At 54.9% G+C, this 27,417-nt stretch overlaps 1 protein-coding gene across 2 annotated transcripts; it reads left to right on the top strand.

The window, feature by feature from the left end:
• The first annotated feature begins 4,858 nt into the window (after window positions 1–4,858).
• Window positions 4,859–27,417, top strand: SLC41A1 (solute carrier family 41 member 1). Of its 2 annotated transcripts, XM_047076606.1 has the most exons (11): window positions 4,859–5,207; window positions 6,902–7,903; window positions 16,112–16,219; window positions 17,341–17,412; window positions 18,053–18,197; window positions 18,313–18,459; window positions 19,062–19,209; window positions 20,096–20,175; window positions 21,086–21,220; window positions 21,521–21,669; window positions 24,865–27,417. In XM_047076606.1, exons 2-11 carry the CDS (start codon window positions 7,529–7,531, stop codon window positions 25,048–25,050), a joined length of 1,545 nt encoding a protein of 514 aa, XP_046932562.1. In that variant the 5' UTR covers window positions 4,859–5,207; window positions 6,902–7,528; the 3' UTR covers window positions 25,051–27,417. The 2 variants fall into 2 exon arrangements, with proteins under 2 accessions (XP_046932562.1, XP_046932563.1); XM_047076607.1 differs by lacking the exon at window positions 16,112–16,219.

Consider the following 27,417-nt stretch of genomic DNA (forward strand, 5'->3'; position numbering starts at 1 on the left):
TGGTGGAGACATAATATCCCTACTATGCGCAGGAATGTCCCAAATCTCTCGTTATCGCTAATGCTCACGGCATCTCTGAAAGAGTGGTGTCTCCGTTTTATAGACATGGCTCAGAGACATCAAGGAGCTGACCCAAGGTCACACACCTAATGTGTGGCTGAGTGTGGATTCAAACCCATGTGAGCACCGAACTGGGGCACGTGCCTCTCTGCGGCACTTCCTCTCAAAGGTGACCCCTCTGTCCCCAGTGGATGCTTCGCCAGGCCATTTTGCTTGCTGCTGGGGCTTCCCAGTAACACCCAGTAATTTCAGAACTGCAGCTTCCAAATAGTTGGAAACTTCCTGCCCAAAGGAATCCAGAGAGGGTATCCAGGGGACTTCGGGAAAGGGGAGCTGAGTTACAGACAAGCGAAGGAGATGGTGAGAGCAACCAGCCCTGAGCACAGATGGCCACACTTCCCTATCCCGCCCCCATAACTACATCCTCCTAGAACTGAATGAAGCCGGAAGGGGATATCACCTCAGCTCTGGGCAGCAGGAAAGAAGTTGACCTCTGGAAGGGAGATAGGAGGGGAGGGGTTATAGCAAGGGAAAAATGGGAGGGGGCACCCCTTGCCCAGCAGAGACAAAAGACAGAAAAGTTTCCAGCCGTGTCAGGCTAGTCTTGTGACTTAACCACACTGGTTAGAGGAGCCAAGATTTACGGGGCCCTGGAATTTTATGATGTTTCAGGATGAGTACCCAGGTGGCCCATGGAGAAGCCATTGGTAGACTTCAGCTGTCCCCGATGGAAGGCCATGGGACCTGGAGACCTCAGGACCGAGGCTAAATGAACCCCGTGTTAGGAAACATGCCAAGCAAGACGGAAGAAGCCTGCCCCACAGAGACGCTTCCTCACAGGCTCCTCCACAATGAGGACCACCCCTCCCCAAGTCCTTCACCTCTACCAAAAAGCCCACATTCTAAGTGAAAATGCTGTGGTTGCAATACAAATGCCATTTCATGACGCGTCATCTAGCTCCTCTCCACCCAGTCTTCTACCCCAAACCCATCCTATATAGAAAATTCTGAAGTCACCACCAGCCTCGTTGTCTTCTAGGGAACCTGGGAAAGGAGTGCTGTGAGTTTGTCACGGTGTTGCAAGGGAGAAATCCCTCCCCTGTAGAGACCCCCGACCTGACCAGGTATCTGCTGTGTCTGAAGGAAGAGAAGGAGAAGGACGGTAACAGAGAAGTGCTATAGGCCTGGGGAAAGACTTCCTGGACAGGGACTGCCAGTGACTGGATCATTTTCCATCTGCAGGATGGACATTACAGGCCACAAGGAAGTCACACCTAGACCTGAAAAAAAGAGTTCCCCTCGGGGAGGTGGGAATGAGACCCTGCAACCAAAGAGTCAAGGCACCTCCTTCAGAGAGGGAATAGTGTTTCTAAGTATAGAAGAGCTCTTTAGACTAACGAGCTTTCAGAGTGAGCATGTCTCAAGGGAGGAGAAGGCCCATGTGGACTTTGGAAGTCCTTGTCACATAAAAGTCGGCTGTGATGCTCGCTGTCTCCTTGAGGGTGTCTGGGCATCCACCCCCAATGGAGTCTCTCCTGAAGCATCTGGCTGGCTTGCTACCTGCTGCTAGTTCCTGTCTTTTCATCTGTGACCTCCGCTCCCTACTTCCGTGCTTCTCTCTTCACAGATTGTAGCTATTTCTGTTCTTTCAGTAGGGAAGGGCTGGGTGTCTTCCCCTTCCCAAGGTCACAGCTGGCTGGGCTGGAAGGAAATCTGCCCCCGCCAGCCCCTCTTGATGTTTGACCTTAGGGATCAGCCCAACACAGGGCAAGCTACCTGGATGAGTCTTACCTATCCCATCCGTTATTCATTCAACATACTTGCTGAGTCCTACTAAGTGCCAAGAGCTGAGACTACACTAGTGATCAAAGTGGACACAGAGCTCCCAGTCTTGTCCGAGTGGCCCTGGGGCTTCTGAAGACCCCAAAACCGAAGTCCTCTATTCATATGCTCATAGAAATATTTGGCAATCCCTATAACCTACAAAGGACTCATCTTTGAAATATTTAAGAACTCCTACAAAGCAGGAAGACAGAAAGTCAAATACAAAATGGACGCCCAAAATGGACAAAATGCTCGAACAGATATCCAAATGACAAATAAAGGTATGAAAAGGCACTTAACCTCATTGGCTGTCAGGGAAATGTAAATTTAAACCACAATGAGATACTTCTACATACTCACCCGAATGGGTAATTTTTTTTTTAATATTTATTTATTTTCAGAGAGAGAGAGAGCAGGGGAGGGGCAGAGAGAGAGGGACAGAGAGAATCCCACGCAGGTTCTGCGCTGACAATGCAGGGCTCAAGCTCACGAATAGTGAGACTACGACCTGAGCCAAAATCAGGAGTCGGATGCTCAACCAACTCAGCCGCCCCCTGAATGGCTAAAATTTTTCAATCTTTTTGGACTGACCATGCAGAGTGTTGATGAAAATGGGAAGTAACCGGAACTCTAAGACACTGCTGGCAGGAGTGTAATTAACAGGAACACTTCAAAAAATTATTTCGGAGCCTTTACTAACACTAAACATATGATTACTCTAGGACCCAGTAATTCTGTTCCTAGGGACATACCCAACAGAAATACGAACTTAAGTGTTATCAAAGGACACAAACAAAACTGTTACAGTAGCATTACTCTTAATAACCCCGTACTGGGAACAGCTCAAATGTCCATCAACAGAATAAAAGCTAAATTATACTATATTCATTTAATGGCATACAGTAAAGCAACGAACATGAGTGAGGACTGCTACCACAATGTGATATTCATGAATTTCGTGAACATAATATTGAGTGAGAGAAACCAGACGCCAAATGATACCTACTGAATGGTTTCATTTATACAAAGTTCCAAAGCAGGCAAAACTATTCTGTGGTGTTAGAGGTTGCCTTTGGTAAGGAGGGTGGGGTAGTGACTGGGAGAGAAAATGAGGGCTTCTGGGATGCCAGTAATGATTTCGTTCTGGATTTAGGTGGCGGTTATGTGGGTATGTTCATTGTGTCATAATTTGTTGACCTGTAAACTCTGGTTTTGTGCATTTTCACACATGGCTGGTATACTTTGATTTAATAAAAAAAAAAAAAACCCCACAGGAGAGAACTGTTTTCAGGTGGGTAAGAAATGCAAGGTGGGAAGGGAATAGGGGAGAGAGCAAGATTTTACATACAGGTGGCTGAGCTGTAGGAAGGGTTAAAGCAGCAGGAAAGACTGTTGAATGGAGCAGGACGGGAATGGTCTCCAGCCCCTGACTGAAAAGTCTCCAGATACATCAGCCTTAATTTTCTACCTAATCCTACACCCCCTCTTCAAAAACAGCTCCTTTTTGGTGGGGCCCACTGTTTCCTAGTCTAGCAGCTACTTCTCCCTCCAGGAAGAGAGACCCAGTGTTTGAGGCCAAAATTGGGGTTCTAAGACACTGACATTTCCTCTAGAGACTGCAGGCCCTTGATGCAAATGTTTTAGCAGCTAAACTGAAATAATCCTAAGTACTAGCATGGGAAGGCGGGTGGGGGCGCCAGGTTGCACATGTCTGTCGTCCTTGTCCAAATGTATTAGATGCTCAGGTTGCTTTGGGTGTTCATGCGTATCCGAAAGAGGAAAGGGCAGCCAACAGCTTCAAAGCCTGCACTGCGTTCTTCTCTCCCCAGGCAGATCCCTACTCCAAAACCCATCCAGGGGTCTGGAGTCATGCTAGAACGCCCCCCGAGCCACTTTCCCAGTGGAAAAGGGCAGGAAGGAACCACTGGTCACAGGTTCCACTGACAAGAGGGGAAAACCTGGGGGTGGCAGTTCCTTTCTGGGGGAGGTCACATCGCCTGCACAAAAACATCCCAAAGAGAGCTGGTACTGAGTTTGCGTTGGAGAGGTGGAGATACCCCAGGGAGGAAGTGGCAAAAGGCGAGATGGGAACACCCCTCTTTGATCCCACAAGGTGCGTCAGGGAAAGTTGGATTTCGTTTCGCCCGAGATGCAGACATCTCTCCCCTATGTTGCCACCGGGAACGGTGGGTCAGAGGAAGCTCCCCTCCGCCCCTCCCTCAGGTGGGGCCTGTGGGACCCCAGCCGCGAGTCTGACCTGTTTTCGCTCCCGCCCGCCCATCCCCACCCCTTCCAAAACTGGGACGTTATTAAGGCCGGTTCCGTCAGGGCCGAGCCATTTGCTTAGAGGAACGCGGGATCTGGAGGCAGCGCGAGGGGCCGAGCCAGCAGCAGAGGGGCTGTGTCCAAGAACGAGGTGGGGACGGTTCTCTCCCGGTGCCGACCACGGGAAGGAGCGCGGGGATGGTTGCTTGAGCCCGCGGGGTCAGAGCTGGCTGGCTCCACACCGACTCTACGAAGGCCACGGGCTGGAGGAAACACTCAAGATGCGCGAGGAAACGCGCACAGGCGCACAAGCCTTTAAAGGGCGAGGCGGCGGCGGCGGCGGGGGGGTGGGGGTGGGGGGCTCGCGGCAGGGCGGGGCCGGCTCGGGGGAGGCGGCCCCGAGCGGCGAGCGCCGGGCAACGGAAACCTCGGGTCGCCGGCCGCCGGGCGAGGGGACCCGCGAGCTCCCGGCACACGCCGCCGGCCCGCAGCCGCCGTCACTCCTCGCACTGCGTTTCCCCGGCGCCCCGCCTCCCCGGCACAAAGCGAAGGAAAGGGGCCGGGCCGAGGCTGAGCCCGCCCCCTCCCCTGCCTCCGATTGGCTGCCGCAGTTGTCCATCCTGAACCTATTTTTGATGGAGGGGGGGTGCCACCCAGTCTGCCCCAGATCACGTTTGCCACTAGCAGCCAACCAGTCGGGCCCAAGTCCGCGGGCAAGAAGCGATTGGGGGCGAGTGAGTTCAGCCCCACGGTCCCCCGTCCGGGTCCCCCCCGCCCGGGCCCGAGGCGGTATATCCTGCCCTCCCCGGCCACCTACCCCTCGGGGAAGCGGAGCGGCGGCCTCGCTGTAACGCAGAGGCGAAATGTAGCGAGCCGGGTGTCGCGGCTGGACGCTCGCCTTGGCCGGGGGTGCGGGGGGGTGGGGGGCGCGCACGCCTGGGGCCGAGGAGGACTGCCGAGGAGGAGTGATGAGAAGAGGGGGAACCCTGCACCCCCCGAGACCACGGGTCCCTGCTGCCACTCGCCAGGCACCCCCCTTCCTCCCAAGCGAGAGGCAGGTCAGTCCTGTTGGGTCTGGGGCGGTGGGTGGCGGAGGGCGGGAGCCCTGGCGAGCAGCGCATTTGCTGAGTCTGAATGCGGGAGAGGCGGGGTAGGCCACCCAGTTACTTCTCCCCCGCCCTGGGTTTGGAGATACTAAAACGGGTCTTTTTTTGTCCCCTCCTCAGGGCATCCTGGTTTACTTTTGCTTCTTTCATCCCAGGGCCTTAGGCCCGTCTGAAGTCTCTTTACTGGAAGGAGTGTGGTGAGGGACTGGCTTCTCTTCCTGAGTGCCCCCTTTCAGTTTAGGTGGCCTGCCAGGAAGACAGGAGGAGGAGGGAGGGTCAGGTTCTAGCAGGCGCTGCTGGGATAGGAGCAGTGGACTCTCCTGCTCGGAGGTCTCGTTCTGGATTTCTAGTGAGGGTCAAGAACCACAGGACTGTGTTTAAAGAGGTCTGAAAAGGGAATCTGGATGTGTGACTTGAGTCCATAGAAAGAGAAAACAATTCCCATGGGTCAGTTACCGGAGTTTGAATCACCCTTTCCCAAACTGGAGTTGACTAATTGTGTTTGGAATACTTAAGTACTTGTTCATCCTACCTAGGGAAATTCTCTTTAAATTTATTTCTTGCCTGTAAGAACTATTTTGGTGAAATGGGCTAGGGTGGGATCAGGGCCTGGGGGGGTCGTAAACAGGAAAAGTGGGACCGTTACACCTAGACACATGCATTTGGGAACAAGTGCATTTTGGCTTATGCTGCTGCTTTATATTTTGCTCTGCTTTGTTTTACTTTTTTTTTTTTTCTTCTTAGTTTTGCTGCTTTTGTCTTTTTGTTTTTTAAGAATTCCACTATATCCAACTCTTAGTAACCCTGGGGAACAGGACGAACCTAGGGAACTGAAATGTGTGCATAATAACCAATAGTTTTGCGCTCTCCCCTTCAAACTGAGATAACTCTCTTGTCCTATCTGACAAACCCACAAGGCCAAGAACAGGAGGAGAGAAGTAGAGACAGAAGCCTGGATCCCAGTCAGCGTCTGAGCTTTTTGTAACACTGCTGACTCTCAAGGGCAGGAGTGGGTAGGCCTCTGGCTCTTGGCCTTGGTCTGGCAGCCTTGCCCCATTGCCCAGGGAGTCCTCCTAGGTTTGGTTTTTGTTTTTGTTTTTTTCTCCCTCAGGGGCTATGGCTGTTTGGGGGTCTGGAGACTTTCATTTAGTGACCAGATTCTCCCTGTTTATTTGCCTTGCACAGCTGTCTCGTGACTGTAAACAATCACTTTTGCAGTACAGTGCCTCTGCTGTGTGGCCGGGAGCTTGTGACTAAATTTGTGACTGACCCCACTGGGAGACTACACTTAAATAATCCCAGGTTCTTAATAAGCATTCAAGAAGGGATCTCCCCCAGGACATCCCTGTCCATCCCTGGTTGCCAAGAAGACAATGCCAAGGTCTCCTGAACCACATCTTCCCACTCCCAGGCTGGCCACATCTCGCTGCTGTTGACCACTGCGGTGACCCCTGGGGGACGGTGGGCTGCCAGTCGGGACAATGGCAGGGTCAGTGCCTGCTGGCCCTCCAGATGCCACAGTGCGGGAACGGGTAGTTTTAGTGAAAACTCAGTGCCTGCCTTTGTGGGAAAACTGTCCCAGTATGAGCTCTCCTTTGCCATATCGTAACATTCTCTTTTTCTCGTCTTCTTCCTTCCCACATCAGGTGTTCCGCACAGATTCTCGCGACTTTAAGGACCAGGGATTCAACGCGGGACAAGGTCTTCCCAGGAAGGAAGGAAATCTCTGGAGGAGAGGGGAAGGGCGGCAGACACTGCCCTGGGACCACAGAGCCCTAGGAGCTGTGGGAAGCTGAGGGAGCCGCAGCCGCGGCTGCCTTCTCAAGGATTTGAACTCAAGCTACTTTTCATGAAAGAAGGGCCACCTAAGAGGCCGCCCCAGACTTGGCTGGGCTCTTCTACTCTGGATGCCCCCTGCCCTGAGGAACCTGCCGCTCAGAACCAAAGAAGATAAGAGGCCAGATAAGTTGCCCCCGAGCACAGCGCTGGCCGGCCGGAGTCAGGCACCTGCACCCCTAGCGGCTGGCCGCGGAGCCTGGTGAGGAGTTTCTTGTTTCCTTCCAGCTCGCCGCTTCAGTGCTTGATGGGGCTGCCTGTCGGTGGAGCAGTTTTTGCAGCGCCCGGTAGGAGCAGAGAGCCGCGGGAAGAGGTCCCGCGGCACCCAAGCCTGGGTTCACCCCAAGACTAAGTTCTTTCCCAACTTAGAAAGGGAGAGAGAAAGCAAACAAAAAGAGAGAGAGAGAAGTTCTCCCTTCCCCTCCTCCCTTCCCGTCATGTCCTCTAAGCCAGAGCCGAAGGACGCCCACCAGCTGAACGGGACTGGCCCTACTCCCTCACCTTGCTCTTCTGATGGCCCCGGGCGAGAGCCCTTGGCTGGGACCTCAGAGTTCCTGGGGCCTGATGGGGCTGGGGTGGAGGTGGTGGTGATTGAGTCCCGGGCCAACGCCAAGGGGGTTCGGGAGGAGGACGCCCTTCTGGAGAACGGGAGCCAGAGCAATGAAAGCGACGACGTCAGCACAGACCGTGGCCCCGCACCACCCTCCCCTCTCAAGGAGACCTCCTTTTCCATCGGGCTGCAAGTGCTGTTTCCCTTCCTCCTGGCAGGCTTTGGGACTGTGGCTGCTGGCATGGTGCTGGACATCGTGCAGGTAGGACCTGGGTAGGGCAGCTCTTGACCATGAACCCAGGGCCACCTTTTCCTCCTGGGAAACTGACTCTTGGAGTTTTCTCTCCACCTCCCTGTCAGAAGCAGCTGCTGCTTCCTAGAATACTGTTTCCCTTTGGATCACGTCCTCAGTTTCTTCTTGGTCTAGTTGCTTTCTACAGAAGCCTCGAGGAAGCCCAGTACCCCTGAGGAGGTGTTCAGGGCAGCATTGCTTAACAGAAGCAGAATTTGTTCCAGAGCTCAGGCTTGGACGAGGGGAGATGGAACAAGGTTGTTGCCTACCATGCCTCCTGGGCATTCCTCCTGAGCCCAGCTCAGTAGGAGACACTTAGATGGGACTCCTCTTTGTGCTGTCTTTTTCCTTCACTTGGGGTTTCAAGGATACCCACAGTAGAAAGCTCAGTTTCAAGTCTCCCCTCCTTCCCCCTGCTGGGCAGGAATTTGTTCAGCTGCCAAGAGGGTCTCAAATTAAGTGGGAAGGTTCTTAAAGGCATTTTGTGTTGCTTATCTGCCTGTAACCTTGGTACGATCTCCTTGGAGAACAGGGGTAAGCACATGCGATCTGATGCATGATTTGGGGGGGAAGGTGAGGGGGCTGGGGGTAAGACCTAGAAGTGCCAATTCTGTGATGTAAATGGGGACAAAAGGTAACCAGGCCTGGGCAGAACCATCTCTCCTCTTTGCTTCTTACCTGCCGTTCATGAATCTGCCCTGAGCAAAAAAGGCTTCTTGTGAGGCTACTGGGTAGAGGTGAGAATAACAACTGGCAGGCCCTGGAAGCTGAGAGCCAGGGGTATGCTGTGTAGCAGGTTAGGACTCACCCAGAACCTTCAGGTCCAAGAGAGAATTCAAGTCTTGTTTCCAGGTAAAAGTTTTTGAAGTGTAGTAAGGCACACAGAGTTCCCCTGCCCCAAGGTGCTGGGTTTATCAAAGTTAATCATTAGCAGGTATCAAATTCCTGCTGAGTGCTGAGCTCTGTCCTAGGTACTTAGAGAAATACAAAGACCAGGGAAAATCTGGCCTTTGCCCTTGGGATCCACGCGTTCCCCCCACCCCACCACCACCACCACCAGTTTGTCCCTAACCATGAAATCTCCCATGTCCATGAGGACGTGGAGCTCAACATCCCCTCCCTGGGCCAGGCCAGCCCTACACACAATGCATGTGGTGATGCAGAGAGTCCTGCTGGTGGACGGGTGTCACTTTGCCAGTGTCCCAGGGAACTGAGGGTGGTGGTTTCTAAGTGGCTCTGTCGACAGCGTCCCCCTGGACCACTTTGACTTGAGCCCTTACGAGAAGAACCCTGCACTTCCTGTTGCTGATGAGGATGGTGTTAATGTCATGCCAGAGTGCCTCGGCCTGTCCTGTCATCTGGACAGGGCCTTCCCTCTGCCCTGACTTGTCGTCCTCAGGGTTGTTCCTCATGGAGGTTGGGAAGCCAGTCCGGAGCTGGGAAGGCAGCTTCGGATTCCTCCCCGAGTGGCTGCTTCTCCTCCTGGGGCAGGGAGTGGGGGCAGGAGCCGGAGGAGAAATGAGCCTGGGGTAGCAATGTCCGCACCTCTTCCGTCCCTTTCCTGTGGCCTTGGTTCTCATTCTTAAGAGTTTTTGAGTTCTGGTTTGGTGCTTACAAAGGGGCATACAACCAGGGTGCAGCTGTTTTATTTTCTGCATAATAATGACAGTAATGGTAATGGCCTTCTGTAGGCCCGTGAGGTAGGCACCATGATCATCTCCATTTTGTAGATAGGGAACCTATGGCTGAGAGGGATTAGGGAACTTGTCCCTGGTCATCCTGACTCAGAGCCTCCTGGGCCGTTAAGCCCTGCAGCCTTCACCGTGCCCGTAATTTGCCGGTTGGTTAAAGACTCAGGGAGGAATCTGCTCTCCACGTCTTCCCTCAAAGGACAGAGTGGATCAGAATCCTGAACAACTGGAGTTATAAAGTGAACAAGAACAAAGGTTCTTAGCGGTCCCCCACCCCCACCCCATTCCCACACACTCAGAACTCTAGAGATGGAAAAGGCTTCTCACATCTTGCCCCACCCCCACCCCACACCCATGAGCCTGAGACATCGGTAGGGACTTTTGGAGCCTGCCCAGCGTACCCACAGAGGGCCAGCAATTGCCCTCAGTGTGGCACTTAGGCTCTCACCCCAGAGCTAGGATCCATTTGGTATAGATGACAATGGCTGGTTTGTCCTTGTCCCCCTCCCCCAGCCTTCCTGTCACAGCTGGGTTGGAGCAGGCCTTGCAGATGGCTACAGTGATATCAGGGCAGGAGGAGGGTGCAGAAAGACCAGGACATGGGACCACAGGGAGTTTCTTATTCCACATCCAGGAGAGCAAAGGGCAGGGGGCAGGGGGGAGAGGGGTGACTGACAATCTCAGATTCAGGAAAAGCAGGACGATTTCTAGGGATTCACACTTGTATTCCCCCTTCACAAGCTAAGATGGCCTTCAGTGGGACAGAATTTGGGAGTGCCTAAAAGACTGGGGCCATCTGGAGGGGTTGGCTATAGAGTGTCCCCGGCATCTCAGAGCAAATGAACCAAAGTCCGGTGCTGATGGCTCCTTGGTCCAGGGCCCCCCATCTTTCCACACGACTGCAGAAGACTTAGTCTCTTCCTAGGAGGCTCCTTTCTGTTGCCTCTTATCTGCCCTCCCCTCCAATGTGCACAGCCAGCCTCTGCAGTGAGATAAGGGACTGGTATACTGTCCAAAAGTCAAAAAAAAGAAAAATAGACTGCCATCTGCTCCAGCGTCCAGACCGAGGCTGAAAGTTCCTGTGACATTTAGGAAGGAAAGCAGGGTTGGGCCCATTGTGGGAGCGGAGGCGGTTGGTTGAATGTGGTTGGATAGGGATCTGCCGAAGGTGCTCTGTGCCCCGCCCCCCAGTCTGCTCCTAGGCCTTTGCAGGGCATCTCACTCCCCTTTTCCGTCAGCCTTTTGAGGGATGGGGGTGGCAGGAAGTGGTGTGTACCAACCTTTCCTGGAATTCCCAGCTGTGTTAAGACAGGTGAGACCCCTAGGTCCTTATTTTAGCTCCCTACTCACGTACTGAGAATCCCAAGGAAAGGCGACAACCTCCCCCCCCAAACACCTCCTCCTCCAGCTGCTCATGTGGAAGAGTCCACGGAGATGAAGGCGGATGGTGAATGTGGGCTTGGGGAAGTGGAGGGAAAGAAGCGTTCCTGCCAGCCTGGCCTGCTCCCAGGGCCGCCGGCGCTCGCGGGCAGGATGCTCGGATCCCATCTCCGTTGACCACTCTCTTTCTCGCCCTTTGTACAGCCCCGGATACCCAGGCTGGCCTGGGGCTCGCCTGCTTGGGCACCTGGGATGCCTGCAGAGGGGGACAGCCTCAGGCAGGTGACTCTGACTTAGTCCTCAACTCCAGCCCAGCTTCCGGGGTCCTCCCACAGCCTGGTCAGAGCTTATCTCTAGGGATTTTAGTCTTCTTCTTCTTTTTTTTAATGTTTATTTATCTTTGAGAGAGAGAGAGAGACAGAGCATGAGCAGGGGAGGGGCAGAAAGAGAGAGGGAGACTCAGAGTCTGAAACAGGTTCCAGGCTCTGAGCTATCAGCACAGAGCCTGACACGGGGCTTGAACTCACGAATCGCAAGATCATGATGTGAGCCAAAGTCGGACGCTTAACTGACTGAGCCACCCGGGCACCCCAGGATTTTGGTCTCCTTCATGTCTTGATTCCACCTGTTCCTGGCTGTGACTCTCCGCCCTGCCGCTACCCTCCTGGAGGGGGAGAGAGCACAGGGCAGAATGCTCGAAAGCGGACGGAAGTCAGTATATGAAGCCAGAGGAGGTAAGGGATGGGAGAGGCAAGTTGGAAGGAGGGGGAAGAGGTCCCGGCAGGACCACTGAGGTATGAAATTTAGGGTGATCGCTTTGGATCAGGATTATTTTGGAGTGTGGGGGGAGCAGTCTCATTTCTCACCCCCGATATCAGGAACCAATGAGCCCCTAGCCCCAGCCACGGACAGAGAAAGGGAAGAGGAGCTACATTCTGAAAAGCAGTGAGATCTGTAGATGCCCTCCCCTACCGAGTGGGGCCGTGCTTCCTGGACCGTGCCCTTTTCTGTCCCCAGCAGAGCAGGAAGGCGTGGGTGAAGGCTTGGCTGACAGGTTTGATTGACTTCAGGGGCAGGCACTCCTCACCAGGATGAACAGGATGGGCCTGAATTAGGCCAACGGAAGGAAGAGAGACACTCACTGTCTGCCCCTGCCACATTCTAGCCGCTCAACCTGAGGGCCGCCCTGCCTCCCAGGCTGGTTCCACATCACCCGCCTCTCTTCCCAGAGACACAGAGTGTGTGTGCATGTGTGTGTGTCTCAGAGGCTCCCCCCTGCCCCCGCCTGAGCTGCCTCTTTGAGCAGGCTCGGTGGGTGAAGCAAGTATGTGTGTGGGAATTGGCTACTCCGACCCATGTGCCAGTTCAGGGCTTTGCTGGGCCGAGGGTCAGGCGGTGCGAGATTCCAGGCCGAATTGTGTGTGGGCTGGGAAAACTTTTGCACAGGGGCTGTTATAGTGACTGCGTGTTCCCCTTGCCTCTCCGTCTCTCATCTTGCCGCTACTGAAACCCCCGTACCTTCTAGGTCCTTCTAACGTGCGTGCTGGGAGGTGGAGGGCTTTGGGAGTGCTTATCATGGCAGCCAGAGGGGCTTAGCTCAGCTTCCTACATTTTTTTCTTAAATAATCGCAAAGACAAACAATACGCCTCACAAACAGCGTAGCCGACATTACACGCAGACACTTAGAAAGTATTTCTTTCCAGGTCCTTTCACTCGGCCCGCACGTGCACGTTACCAGCGCCCACCAGGAGAGCCAGGCTCTGCACGGAGCCGGTGGCGTGGAAGCTGGGAGGGGCGGATGGTTTGCAGTGAGGAGGGGATACGAGGCTGTGCTCTGAGGGAAGCTTCGGAAGTCCCCAGTCAGCCACCCTCGTGGGGGGAGGGGAAGTCCTCCCCTCCCTGGGGCTGTTTGTCCAGTTTAGGGAGAGAGGATGAGGTGAAGCAGAGCAGGCCGGGTCCGCAGGGAGCTGGAACCCCAGTGGTGTGCCCTAGCTGTGTCCCAGAGTAACGGTCCCCAAGTTCCTCCGGGGTGGCCGGGGCTCGCTGGGGCTGCCTTCTCGCTGGGGACCCCGGGAGTGAGACGGGGTTCACGGTCCTCCAGTGTCTGCAAGGGGCTGGCTCCCTCCTCCTGTGGGCACCTCAAAGCTCAGCCAGTGGCGCTGGGGGAGAGGGGGCAGGCAGGGGGTGGGGGCTGCTCTCCCATCCTTAGTCTTGGGGAGGGGCTCCCCTAAAGAGAGTCCTAGGCCCTCCACCTGTGAGGGGCCAGACCAGGAGCTCGGGTGAGCATACACCCCAGCGACATGCGCACACACCCGCGAAAAGAACTCTGACAAGAAGAGAGAAATCCTTACCTTCTAGGCCCTCCCGGTAGGTATCCAGCCTGCTCAAGTCTCTGGCCCTGGCCCAGCCCCCTCCGATAATCCTTGCTCATCTTTTATGATTATTATTGTTATTATTTATTATTGTGGTAAAAAACACACAACAAAGTTCATCATCTCAACCATTTTTAAATGGATAATTTAGTAGTGTTAAGTATATTCACATGGTTGTGAAACAGATCTCTAGAACTTTTTCATCTCGAGAAATTGAACGTCTATAACCATTAAACACTAAATCCCCTTCCAGCCCCTGACAACCAAGCATTCTACTTGTTATTTCTATGAATTTGACTACTTTGGGTGCCTTATAGAAGTGGAATTGTAGAGTATTTGTCTTTTTGTGACTCTGGCTTATTTCACTTTTGTATAATGTCCTTACGGTCCATCCATGTTATATAGCATGTGTCAGAATGCTCTTCCTTTTTTTTTTAATTTATTCATTTAGTTAGTTTTTAAAGTCTGCTCATTTATTCTGAGAGAGAGAGAGAGAGAGAGAGAGAGAGAAAACAAGCGGAGGAGGGGCAAAGAGAGGGGCAGAGAGAGAATCCCAAGCAGGCTCCGTGCTGTCAGTGCAGAGCCCAATGGGGGGCTCGAACTCACGAACCATGAGATCATGCCATGCGCTAAAATCAACAGCTGGATGCGTAACCGACTCAGCCACCCAGGAGCCCCAGAATGTCCTCTTTTTAAGGGTGAACACTGGTCCCCTGTCTGTATATACCACCTCGTGTGTATCTGTCCATCAGTGGGCACCAGGGCTGCTTGTACCTCTTGGCCATTGTGAATAATGGTGCTGTGAACATGGGTGAGCAAATATCTCTTCAAGACTCTGCTTTCACTTCTTTCGGATATGCACCCAGCAGGGAGATTGCGGGATTATAGGGTAGTTTTATTATTCTCTACATTTTTTTAAGTTTTTTTGTTTGTTTTTTGGGTTTTTTTTTTTTTGAGAGAGAGAGAGCACAAGTGGGAGAAGGACAGAGAGAGAGACACAGAATCCGAGGCAGGCTGCAGGGTCTGAGCTGTCAGCACGGAGCCGGACATGGGGCTCGAACCCATGAACCGTGAGATCACGACCTGAGCCGAAGTCGGACGCGTAACCGAGCCACTCGGGTGCCCCTAGGGTGGTTCTATTTTTAATTTGGGGGGGACCCTGCATACTATTTTCCACAGTGGTTACGGTATTTTACACCCCAACCAACAGTGCACGAGGGCTCCAGTCTCTCCACTTCCTTGCCAACCAACACTTGTTTTTTTCTGGCGATTTTGCATAGTAGCCAATCTAATGGGTATAGGTGATACATCTCCCTGGGGGTTTGATGTACAGCTGTCCTCGTTCTTAACTGTGGAGTGTCAATGCTGGAATTGCCTTTAGAGACCATCTGAGTTGGCCCCTGAATTGTACAGTTTACAGTCAGGAGCTTGAGGCCCTTGTAATGTGTCTGAGGCCCCCGTACAGGTTGTCCTGGTCCGTGTGGGAGGCCGCTAGGGGGGAGAGCATAAGGCCCACCCCTGTGGTCTCTGTAGGAGACCCAAGGCTCTCAGTCCAGTGCCCTCGCACACACAGCACTCTGCTTCCTGCCCACAACTCCCTCATCAGCCTGCATACGCTCGCCTGGCCGCCCACCCCCTCCTCCCTCTCCAAAGGTGGTGACCCATTCCTAAACAAATAAGGGAACAAATACTGGAGCCCACGCGGCAGCCAGCACCAGGGAGGGAGACGCAATCCCAGCCTTTTTTGCACATCTTCAGTCTCACTTGCAATTAAAGTAGCTTTCAAATAGCCAATCCTGGCTCTTTCTCTTTCCCCTCTTGGCACGAACAAGTATTGCGCCCCCTGAACCTCTCTTTCCTCATTCACAAAATGGGGACAAAAATAGCCCCCACCGAAATGGATTGTTGATAGGAAGAGATGAGAAAACATATGTAGAGCACTTAGCCTGGCACACCGTCGGCACTTAACAGCTGTTAGCTGAAGAAACTGGGTGGAGAGCCAGGCCTGATAGTCCCCAGACCAGAACCTCTGTCTCCTGACTCCTAGTCCAGTGCTCTTCCTACAGGGCCACACCTGCCTTGCCTAGCTGAGAGACTGGGGAAGGGATGTGAGGTGCGGGAATGCAGAGGAGGCATAAAAAGCCTCCTGCAAACCAGCACGCAGAGATTTGGGGGCCCCGGTCTTGATTCAGAGCCTCTTAAGGAGACTTGCTGTGGCTGAGGCCCAAAGCCCTTGGACACAGAAACCAAACAAACTCTAATCTCAGCCCCAGCCCTGTGGAGCCTGGCTCTCGACAGCTGAGACAACACCACCCAAGGCTGCAGCCACAGAGAAACTGGGCTGAAGGCGAAGAGGTTGGGGACTGCTATTTGAGGGGGGCCTGGGAAGGAGTTCTGGGGTGTAAACCAGCCTGGGGTGACAGCTGTGTGGGTCCTCACCTCCTCTCCCCCCGGCTCCAGAGAGCAGGCAGAGGAAGTGGAACCAGGCCGGAGTTCCTGACTGGAAGCGACCCTCCACGTCTCCCCATTTCTGGGTGCCAGGAAGCGGGGGCCGTGTCGTTTGCAGCACCATGCTCTTGGTTGGGTTCCAGGGTTCTTGGAGAAAAGGCGCTTGGTGTGCTCATGCCCTGCTGATTCCATTTCCTCCTCGAGCCCCTGGTCCCAGACTATCTGCTCGACCTGATGCCAACCGTTTGGGGCACTGAGATTCCTGGGTTCTGTTTTCACCTTGTAGCACTGGGAAGTCTTCCAGAAGGTGACAGAGGTCTTCATCCTGGTGCCTGCGCTGCTGGGGCTTAAGGGGAACCTGGAAATGACCCTGGCATCGAGGCTGTCCACTGCAGTGAGTGTCCTGGCTGGGAGGCATGGGACACACAGAGGACTCCGGGCGGCACAGAGCCAGACTGAGAGATCACTACAGGCCTTTCTCGAGTGCCCAGGCCTGGAGTGCGGGGCTGGGGCGGGAAGGGGTAGGGAGATCCCAGCCCGGGCGTCCTGCTTCTGGGCAGGGGCTCCCCGCCCAGAGTGGTTCCCAGGCTTGGTTTCTGGATGTCCCAGCTGTCCCTGGACTCTTGCCCCACCCCCTGCTTTGCAACCCGCCTCGTGACTGTTTGTGCAGCTTTGACAGGCAAGCGTCATGCTGGTCCCTCGACCTGCACAGATGGGGGCCTCCTCTGATCTCCAGCCCTACTCCACAGCTGGGCAGGAGCAGAGCCAGGCCTTCCCAGCCCCCCTCGCATCCCATTCCCTTTCCCCCATTGCCGCTTACTCTTCATCAAGTGAATAGACAGGGAGGGGGCTGCTTATCACTCCCCCTCCCCACAGCCCCAGAGATCAGCCGTGACAGTTGAGAGAAGGAACCAGATTCAGGGCCACAGGGTGGGAGGTGGGAAGCAATAAAACTCAGGAGGCTGGGCAGCCAGCTGGCAGGGATGTCCCGCACGGCTCCAAGTCCGGAGAGGGCAGCAGAGAGAGTGGCAGCCGGTCAAGCCCACCCCATCTTGCCTTACTTCTGGCCTACTCCCACGCCACCCCGCTTCTTCCCAGACCCTCTTGCGGCCCCAGTCCTGTACCGGCAGCTGACCTTTCCTGCCCGAGGATGGCAAGCGGGCCTCAGAGCCAGGGATTGGGTCATTCTGACCCACACGGGAATGGGCCGCCCAGATGAGCAGCCGGTGGGATGGACTCTGCCTCTGCTCAGCGGCTGTCCTGAGAGGAGGCGAGAAGGAGAAGAGCGGGCTGCCCTGGGAGCCCCCTTCCGGCCCCCCGCCCCCAGCTGCAGCCTCTTTAGCTCCTTCCCTCTCCTGGCCCCCTTGATGCTGCTTCACTTTCCCTGGGGGTTACGCCCTGGTCCCAGAGTCTTAGGCCACATGCACTGGCTCCTAATCCAGGCAGGTTCCTCACAGACGGAGCTGCAGGCCTTTTCCAGCCTGGAGCTCCAGCCCCTCGCCCTCCCTCTCCCAGGCCAACATTGGGCACATGGACACACCCAAGGAGCTCTGGCGGATGATCACGGGGAACATGGCCCTCATCCAGGTAAGAAAGCAGAGACCAGCGAGCGTGGGCTAAGCGTCCCCCTTAGTCAGGAATCTGAACGACCGAGGTCAGCCCCAGCCTGCTTGGGAGCGACACTCCAGCATCCTGCCGAGCTGGCGTCTCCGGAAGCAGCTCTAGGAGGTGACCAAGTTTCCCAGGAAAACGGCCAAGATGGGGAGGGTCCCAGCGGGCCCCATGTCAGTTCTCGACCCGCAGGGGTCCACTGGGTGTGAGTCCCCACAGATCAGACTCAGGAGTGCTGGAGTGCCATCGACCACGTGAGGCTACACAGCTTCCAGACTGGGAGTCTTACCCCTGGAGTCCCAGGCCTTGTCTGTGGACTGAAGGCTCAGGCTCTGCTGAGCCTCACCCCAATCCCCAGAGGGACAGTCATCCAGCCAGTAACACGTCCCGGGCGCCTGCAGGGTGCACTGCCCAGTACCAGTGTCTGGTGTGAAACTAAATAAATAAAGACATCATTCCAGCCCGGGAGGACTGCCGCACAGTCCAGCCCAGCCTGCCTCCTGGGGCTGCTGAGAGCCAAGAAGAGGTCTGGCTAAGTGCTCAGTGACCGGTGCTAGGAATCTCTCGGTGCCCCCACCCCCTCCCCCCACTGTGTGAGTTACCACTCCCTCCTCAGGTGCAGGCCACGGTGGTGGGCTTCCTGGCATCCATCGCAGCCGTCGTCTTTGGCTGGATCCCTGACGGCCACTTCAGCATCCCGCACGCCTTCCTACTGTGTGCCAGCAGCGTGGCCACGGCCTTCATCGCCTCCCTGGTACTGGGTAAGGAAGGAAGAGAAGGGCGGGGTGTCAGCCTGGCACCTCCAATCTCTCCTTTTGTTTGTTGATACCCCTTTATCTCTTCTCGCCCCGCCCGGCCCATCCCCTTCCTCCCCAGGTATGATCATGATTGGAGTCATCATTGGCTCCCGAAAGATTGGAATCAACCCAGACAATGTGGCCACGCCCATTGCCGCCAGCCTGGGTGACCTCATCACCTTGGCACTGCTCTCAGGCATCAGCTGGGGACTCTACCTGGAGCGAGGTGAGGCTGAGGCCACTGAGGGTGTGACCAGGGTAGGGGGGATTGGGAGAGATGGCAGTGAGTTTACCGGCGTGTAAGGATTTCCTCTAAGTTCTTAACTATCTGGTTGGAACACAGTTTTGTAATAACTCCGGAGCGCGGAGACTAAGTACTCTCCAATGCATGCAGGCAGCAGGGGCACGGGGAAAAGGGTCTGAGAAATCTATTCTTGCCTGATCCGGTGGATTCCTACTTGCCTTGGAGGCGTAAAGGTGGAAGGGGTGAGGGAAAGGAACTGAAGTCTGGAATCTGCTTGCAGAGTGAAGAAGGGGAGGGGAATTAGTGATTTCTGGGGATCAAAGCAAAGGAAGCTGGAATCTGGTCTCTGCCCCTAATGAGCCCCATGCCTGGGGAGCTCTCAGCTTGGTGTTCCTCATCACAGAATGGAAAAGGCCGGCCCCTCCTCTGTCCTGGCCTTCCAGGGAGGATCAATGAGGTCATGTGTTTACAGGCACCTAGGGTGACGTTCCCGTGGATCTGCCGGCACACTGGCAGGCCGAGCCGGGGGAGGCCTGAGCAGGGAGCTGCGGTGCTCACCTCCCTCTGATCTCTGCCTCTCTCAGATGACTGGCAATACATCTACCCCCTGGTGTGTGCCTTCTTCGTGGCCCTGCTGCCTGTCTGGGTGGTGCTCGCCCGACGGAGCCCAGCCACAAGGGAGGTGTTGTACTCAGGCTGGGAGCCCGTCATCATTGCCATGGCCATCAGCAGGTAGGCTCGGGCCCTCGTACGCACCCTCACCCTCCTCCCACCCTGCCAGAGAGTCCCTGGGGAGCCCTGGGAAAAGGGGAGCGGTCTGGTGCCGACCCTAGAGATGCCTTCAAGAGTGTATCGGCTCCATGGCCTTCTGTTGCATGTGACAGAAGCCATCTGAAATGGGTTGCACTGAGAAGCAGAACGCACTGGCTCAGGGAACTAAAAAGGCCCGGCTGGGCTCAGGCGCATCAGCGATAGCATCAGGGCTCCGCTACTGTCCGCCTCTCGGTTCCGCTTCTCCCTGTGATGGCCTGCAACTCCAGGTTCATACTTTCCTTACTCTTACTAACTCCCGTGGGAGGAAGCCTCTCCACAGTTCCACAAAGTCCCACGACAGAATTTCACCGGCTCTCAGCCAGTCACACGGCTCTGCCTGAGCCCATCACTCTGGCTGCGGGAAAGCGATGCCGTGATTGGCCGGGCCCGGGGCCTGGCCGTCGTTGGAGCAGTGTCACCCGAACCACAGTGACTGAGTTTGAGAGAGGCGATTCCCGAGGAAGAGCCCCGCGCTGTTTCCACAAGGGGAAACGAACACCAAGCAGGCCCAACCAGGCGGCCCTCCCGGGCAGGTCGCCCTTGGCTCCTGCAGCCAACCTGCGGGACGGGTACAGGAGGCGGCTTCCTGACCTGGTGCCACCAGTTAACTCTGGGGCCGCTCTGCCAGCTCTGAATATCATAAGCAGCAACTGGTTCTGGCAAAGGGGGCAAGGCCTGAGAGACCGGGGAGCCTGGGAGCACCTCCTCTTCCTCCCCGAGGCCAGATGGGCCTGTGCCTGTCATCCCCGGAACCGAAGCACAACCCTTCGGTGATCTTTGTGTCACTTTGTCTTCGTCTGTGTAGTGTGGGAGGTCTCATCTTGGACAAGACTGTCTCGGACCCCAACTTTGCAGGGATGGCCGTCTTCACGCCTGTGATTAATGGTGAGGTCTTGGCATCAGCGCCGGGGGAACGGAGGGGGGCAGGAGAGGAGGGTGTGGGGGGCTCTGCGTCGGGATTCCGGCAGGCAAGAGTATCCCGCTCAGAGAGTTCAAGACTTTAATGAAGGGGCTGCTCACAGAGCAGGGAGCAGGGGAAGGACACACAGATTAGCAACCACAGGAAGCCCTAGTCCTCAAGGGTCAAGGGGAGGAAACAGTGTTATAGGAGCCCAGAGGGAACACACCTCTGCCCCCAGCAGGGGTAAGCCTCTACCTAAAAGCAGATTGGGATAAGGAAAGACATACATGACCCCTCTCTCCTTCCCCCCCACCCCCTCGTCTCTGACTGGGGTACTGGTGCCTCCTGTTGAACTAACCCGATTAGAAGCGGCCAGCAGGGGAGCCTGGGTGATGTAGTCTGTAGAAGTCAGCCTCTCGGAGCTCCAAGCAAGGCTGAGAAGAGCAGGGGGTGGGTCAGCGGTGGGAGGGGCAACAATAAACCAGCACGGTTCCTAGGAGAGGTACCAGATTCCAGAGTCCAGAGCTCAAACCTGAGACCTGAAATCAGTTCCTGGAACCAGCACAGGGGCAGGGGGTACCTGGGTCTGCTCAGAGCTGAGGAGAGGGGCTGAGGCAAGGCAAGGCCTTGTCGCCTCGGCCGTGTGGGTGGGACAGCAGGGACTCAGGTTCCCTGAGTCTACAGATCGGCCTGCACCCCTTCCCGCACTCTCGGCCACCCGAGGGGCACATGGGACTGCCACGTCTCCATAGCGGGGAGGACAGAAGGAGCCTGGAAGACTCCCTGGAAATGGGGGCATCTTGATCTTCCTCCTCAGTGTGTCCCTTTTCCCCGTGGGACCGGTGAATGTGTCCTGCCCTCCCCACTCCTCACTCCCCTTCTGTCTCTCTGCAGGTGTCGGGGGCAATCTGGTGGCCGTGCAGGCCAGCCGCATCTCCACTTTTCTGCACATGAACGGGATGCCAGGGGAGAACTCGGAGCAAGCCCCCCGCCGCTGCCCCAGTCCTTGCACCACCTTCTTCAGTCCTGGTAATGGCAGAGTCCCAGCCTCCCAGTCCCTTCCGGCTCTGGAGGGGGCGGCACTCAGTGAGCTTCCCTTGAGAACCAGCTGGGGCCTAGATACGCAGCTTCTCCTTCTCTCTGGAGAGCAGATCCCAGGCAGGAAGACGGTCCTTTCCTGGGACGCCACGGGGGCTGGGGACCACGGCATGGAGAGCAGAGACAGCCCCGCTGTCCCGGAGCGTAGTGTGGTATCCCCTGACTGAAAGGCCTTCCGGGGCCAGGGCTCCTCCTCCTCACCTCCTCACCCCCTCTCTCCCCTGGTCCCAGATGTGAATTCTCGCTCGGCCCGGGTCCTCTTCCTCCTTGTGGTTCCAGGACACCTGGTGTTCCTCTACACCATCAGCTGTATGCAGGGCGGGCACACCACTCTTACGCTCATCTTCATCATCTTCTACATGACAGCTGCCCTGCTCCAGGTATGGACGGCAGGGGCGTGGGAGGGCCTGCCACACACTCTGCCACCACTTCTTCTGGGACTGGGTGGCCAGGAAACACTGGGCTCAGGGGCTCAGAGAACAGGCTGCAGTTCCAGCAGAGTCACTAACATGCTGTGTGACTTTGGCCCAGTTGCTTTACATCTCTGAGCCTCAGTGATCCATTTGTAAATTGAGAGGAATGGACCCGAGGTGGTGGTTGTAGGGTGCCGAGCAGGTGGGCCTGGGCGCCACCCCCACCGGCCTGGCCACGGAGCTCCACTCGGCTGTTTTGCGTGCTGGGCTTCCTCAGGAGATGTCATTCGAACGGAGGGTTTCACGGCTTGAAAAAAAAATGTCAGCACCACCACACTAGGATCCTGTCCAGCCTTGCCATCCTGGAACACAATACACTCTCTCCCTGCTAGTAATATTCCATTTTTTTGCAACCTCTTATTTCGAAATAATTATATATTCACGGGAAGTTGCAAAAAACACGTACCAAGAGATCCCGTGTACTGTTCACCCAGTTTCCCACAGCGGTAACATCTCACGGAACTCAGCACAGTAACAAGACCGGGCAGTGAGGGTCGGAACGGTCCACGGACTGCATCAGTTTTATATACACTCATGTGCACGCGTGTGTTTAATTCCATGTCATTCTGTCTCCGTGCCGTAGAATTGTGTATCGTCGCCACAGAACCGTTCCTCCGTCACAGGCCCCACCTTACGCTATCCCTTTGGAGCCACGCTCACCCTAGTATTATAGTTTCAATTTCTTTTTTTTTTTTTTTTTTAATTTTTTTTTTCAACGTTTATTTATTTTTGGGACAGAGAGAGACAGAGCATGAACGGGGGAGGGGCAGAGAGAGAGGGAGACACAGAATCGGAAACAGGCTCCAGGCTCTGAGCCATCAGCCCAGAGCCTGACGCGGGGCTCGAACTCACGGACCGCGAGATCGTGACCTGGCTGAAGTCGGACGCTTAACCGACTGCGCCACCCAGGCGCCCCTATAGTTTCAGTTTCTACAGACCTGACTTTCGACCGGTAATAACAGCCCCATAGTTCAAAACATTTTAATTAGCCCTAATCGCGCCTCGGATAAACCTCCTTGGCTACGATACTGCCACTGTGCCAAGCTTAAACATTTTAAAGGTTCGTAATGAGAGCTCTTCCTTTCTGCCCTCTCTCTGCCACCCAGTCCCTTCCTTCTGGCCACCCGTGTCATCCGTTTCTTGTAGATTCTTCAACCTTTTCTGTATTTATACAAACATAATTTTTCTTCTTTTCCTCCCCCTCCCCCTTTTTTTTGTACACACATGTAGCATACCCTCCACACTGTCCACACCCTGGTTTTTCACCTGACAGTTTATCCTAGAAGTCAGTCCACGTCAACACATAAAGAGAAGAGCACCCTGATTCTTTGATGGCTGCGGTCTTCTATCGTATAGATAGATGGACATGATTTCATTTAACCAGTCCGCCATTGGGAACCTCTTATCCCTCCAGCCCCTCACCCCACACCTTGAAAAGGCTGCGTGTTGGGACATCTTACCAAGGGCTGGGCTGGGAATCAACCATCCGTTCTTGCCCCGCGGCAGTTACCTACGCAGCACGTTCCCCTGCAAGTTGGGTTAAGTGCCCTTGCTGGGAAAGCGGGGGTGGGTACGCTAAGGGTCTGTGGCTGGAGGTTAGCCCTCGGCCTCCATCAGGAAGGATACACCTTGGCTCTGTTCCCCATTTGGGGCCGGCTGGAGGCACCCTCACCTCTGCTCTCTTCTCTAGGCCTGTGGAGGGCCAGAGCTGGGCACTTAGTCCGCTGTGAAGGTTCTTCCTGCGTACTTTGCCCCCTCCTCTCAGCCATGTGTCCTAGAGCTGGCTCGGGAGGCTGGAATGAGGGGTCAGCTGCTGCCGTGCCCTTCCTGAAGCTTGTCCTGAAGTCCTCCTGGCCACACTCTTTATTTGGGACTCTTCTGCAGCTGCTGGGAAGGGTGCGAAGTTAGGGGGCGGGAAAGGGGGGGGGGGGCGGCCCTCACCCAGGGCCAGGGGCAGGCCACGTACAAGGCTGCTGTGTGCAAGGCAAGGGGGAACGTGCAGGGTGCTGGAACCGTAACCTCTGGCTGCCTTCGAGAGAACAACCAAGTTTGCCTAAAATTAGGTATCGGTTCTGGCTTCAGGATCCCCCAAGGGCCTCCGGTTCCTGCAACTGAGCCCCTCAGGGCAGAATTTACATACCAGTTTTTGCAAAATATGGTTAAAAGCAAAACCTCCCAAATGACTGTGTTGGAGATTTACGGGTAGAAACCTCTTCATTCGCACGCAGATGCGGGCATTTAGGGAGCCCAAATGGTGCTGAGGATATAGAAGACATGGTCCTGCGTCACTCCCCTCTAGTGTTCTACATCAAGCGCTTTGCCAACTTAAAAGTGTACGTGAATCTTGTTAAAATGCAGATTCCGATTTAGAAGATCAAGAGGGGGACCTGAGATTCTGCCTCTGTAACCAGCTCCCAGCTGTTGTTGACGCTACTGGTCCTGGGGCCCCCTAGCGAAGTTCTAATCTAGATCATTCTTGATCTGTAGAAGTGGGAGGGAAGTAAGGGCACAGATAAATCAAAGCAGCAGATGATCCAAAATGTGTTTTGAATTGATATGCGCTCTGGTTTACATCCAGCTGACAGACTCGTAATTCTGTTTTGCTAGGGCTAATGTTAAGCTAGACCTGCTTTCCAGGAGCCCACGGCAGCAGAACCGAAAGGGGCAGGAGGAAGCTAGCTTGGGATAATTGACTGTTATTTAGACAACGGTACAAGTGTGCTGGCAGCAGCCTCCAATGCTGTCCTTATTCTGCTCTGCTCTGCTCTGCTCTGCTCCGCGGAGAAGCCCCTGTGTGGAAGGCCAGCTCCAGTCCCCAGCCCCTTGCCAGGCTCCCGGAGAGGCCGACAGGGCAGGTGCTGGAGGGACCCGAGAATAGGATGACCCAGAATTAGAGGCAAGAGCGCTGAATTTCTGCAATAAGTAGGATTTAGATTACGAAGTCTCTTGTTTGGGACTGGAAACAATGCAGGGGTGGAAAGATGAGCCGTCCCACTGTGGATAGCCGAGCCTTGTGAGGCAATGGGTGCGTGCCATCGCGTGGCCTCTGGCTCCCCCTGGAGAGAGGGGATGGCTATAGGCCGGGCCCTTCTGTCTCCCCAGGTGCTGATTCTCCTGTACATCGCGGACTGGATGGTGCACTGGATGTGGGGCCGGGGCCTGGACCCAGACAACTTCTCCATCCCGTACTTGACAGCTCTGGGGGACCTGCTCGGCACTGGGCTCCTAGCACTCAGCTTCCATGTCCTCTGGCTCATTGGGGACCGAGACACAGATGTTGGGGACTAGCCTGGTCACTCAACCTTTTCCCCCACCCCTCCTGCACTTTCTGTTTGAGTTTTTTCTCTTGTTCCCCTTCCCCCAGCCCCACTCCACACTCCCACCTCTTTCTAGGGACTTCACTTTGATACTGAATTCTCATTATTTTCAATGGGAATTTTTATACATTGAGCCAAGTTTGTATAGCAAGAATTCAGACAGGACAGATGGACTGAGATGAGCAGTACAAGTAGATTTTTGAGACAATCACCAAGTGCAATTTCCTGGTGGGTGCCTCCAGGCGATGTGGATTGGGGCAGGGGTTTCTGTCTGGGATCTGGGGGCATCTGGTTTAGCTTTAGCAAACTCGGTCATGGCCCTAATGAGAAACCCTTTGTAAGTGGGTTCTGGTTTTTTGGGTTTCTCTTCCTTCTTTTTTTTTCTTTTTGATTGAACAGAGAGATAAATATCATTCCCCCACCCCCACCCCCATTCCTCCAAAACACACACATATTTTCTTCTATAAATGGACCAACTTCAAAGCACTAGGAAGGAGATAGCTGCTCCTGGCCCCGTGTAATCCTAGCCCTGTTCTCTCTCGGTCCCAAAAAGAGTGAGGCAGACTGACTATTCAGATTGTACACACGCCCCTTACCCAGCTGTCTGATAAACACCACCAACCCCTCCCTTTGATCTTTTTCCAATTGATTGTCACATCCGGGAAGAAATGAGTAGAGGCCTGGTCTTCCTGTTGACCCGTGTCCACCAACAGGTTTACCAAGATCTACATCCTCCCTGGGCCCAGAGGACCGATTGTTTATCTCTGTTTAATCTTTGTGTCTAATTGTCTCTCAACACCACCTTTTCCAGAGCTTTCCAGGTTGGGTTCCAAGATTAGGGACAGGGAATGAGTATGTGGAGGGTGGCTCACTGTCGCTGTTTCTCCCGAGGGCATTTCACATCGTCACCTTCGACTCTGCCCCTTCCTGAAATCACTCATGCCGTCCTGCTGTGGAGGGTCTTCTCTCTTGGCTTCTGCCGTCATTCATCATCCATCCATTCATTCATTCATTCACTCATTCAACAAATACACAGCCTCCCCAAGAGGAGCTCATGTGCAGGCCTGGTCTGAAGCATTCACTGAGCTATACTGATGGAGGGCCGACCACGTGTTAGGAACCGTGCCGGCGGTCAGGGAAACGGCTCTAAGCTCCCCTGCTTCCCCGACACAAAGGCCGTGTGCCCCTTCCAGGGTGACAGAGAAAGCTTCCTTGCTGGAAGTGTTTCCACCTGTGTCATCAGGCCAGGCGCTGCCTCTAGATCCCGCCTCCGTGCAGTGCTGACCCCAGCTAGAGCCCCCAGCCCCACTGCTCAGCCAGCAGGTCACTTCCCTAAACCAGCCTTCCTCACTTTTTCTTCCCCCTGCCAGCCACCCAAAAGAGGATTCCGACCTGGTAGGCTGGACGTCACCAGCTGCTGCTCCTCTGCTCTGCCTAGTGCAAGACCTGGGAAACACGGGAGCCTCCCCATCCGCCCCCGCCCATTACTCTGACCAGATCGGAAATCTGCCCACACTCACGTGTGTGCATAGCCAAGTGTTTGGATGCAGGTTTCTTCTAGCCTCTCTCTCCCCCGCCCCCATAAACCCTCCTCTCTCTAGCCGGAAGGGCCCGCCTCCAGCAGCAGGCTAGGCACTGACCCTGTGTCTTCCCAACACCAGGTCTCATCCCAGGAACTCAGCCTGTACCTCCAGAGACTATCTTTTCTGTCCCTCCATTTCCGCCCAGGCCACTTTCTGGAGTCTTAGAACTGGAAGGAACCGTAGGGGGGTTATCTAGCTGGGGCCAGGTCTGGCAGAGTTCATTAACACCAGCCTTGTTTCTGCTTTTCCCTCAGGCCCTCTTTTATCCTGCCCTCCACCTCCAGACACATTTGCACACAGACTCTTCTTGTACAGGCACCAAAACCAAGTCCTCTGCCCGCGAGGCTGTGCCCCTGTGTTCCCCGGTCACCCCTGCCCCCAGTCACTCACCCCTTCCTCGTCCCTGGAGTTCAGCCAGGCCGCCCTGGAGACTCGGGAGCATCCTCCTTTGCTGAAAAAGCAGGAAGGTAGGCGTGCCCCAAGCCCTCAGTGTGTGAGCAGAGGGAGGACTGTGGGATGAAAGGGAAAGAAAATGAAGCGGACTTTCCCGGAAGACTCGTTTCTTTTCCCCTGATTGCACAAACTGCATGTCATTTTGGCCTGGCTGAGAGGAGCAACATTGGTTTACTCTTGTATCCTTAAAGAGTTACAGAACTGTGTCTTAAGAGGATTATTTATAGTTACTATAACTGAATTGACAAATGTCAACGTAACTGATAAATTATATTTGGTAAAATAAAGAGGACGTTTATTTA

Source organism: Lynx rufus, unplaced genomic scaffold (genome assembly GCF_022079265.1).
Source record: "Lynx rufus isolate CCGP_SWC_20201006 ecotype Redwood Valley unplaced genomic scaffold, mLynRuf1.p SCAF_15, whole genome shotgun sequence".
In the NCBI taxonomy this organism is placed as follows: domain Eukaryota; kingdom Metazoa; phylum Chordata; class Mammalia; order Carnivora; family Felidae; genus Lynx; species Lynx rufus.

What these genes read in the sequence shown, in the direction of transcription:
- SLC41A1 (XM_047076606.1), top strand. Translation starts at nt 7,529, where the DNA reads ATGTCCTCTAAGCCAGAGCCGAAGGACGCCCACCAGCTGAACGGGACT. An exon ending in GGAACATGGCCCTCATCCAG is followed by an intron (nt 17,413 to 18,052) that starts GTAAGAAAGCAG and finishes CTCCCTCCTCAG; the next exon opens with GTGCAGGCCACGGTGGTGGG. An exon ending in CATCGCCTCCCTGGTACTGG is followed by an intron (nt 18,198 to 18,312) that starts GTAAGGAAGGAA and finishes CTTCCTCCCCAG; the next exon opens with GTATGATCATGATTGGAGTC.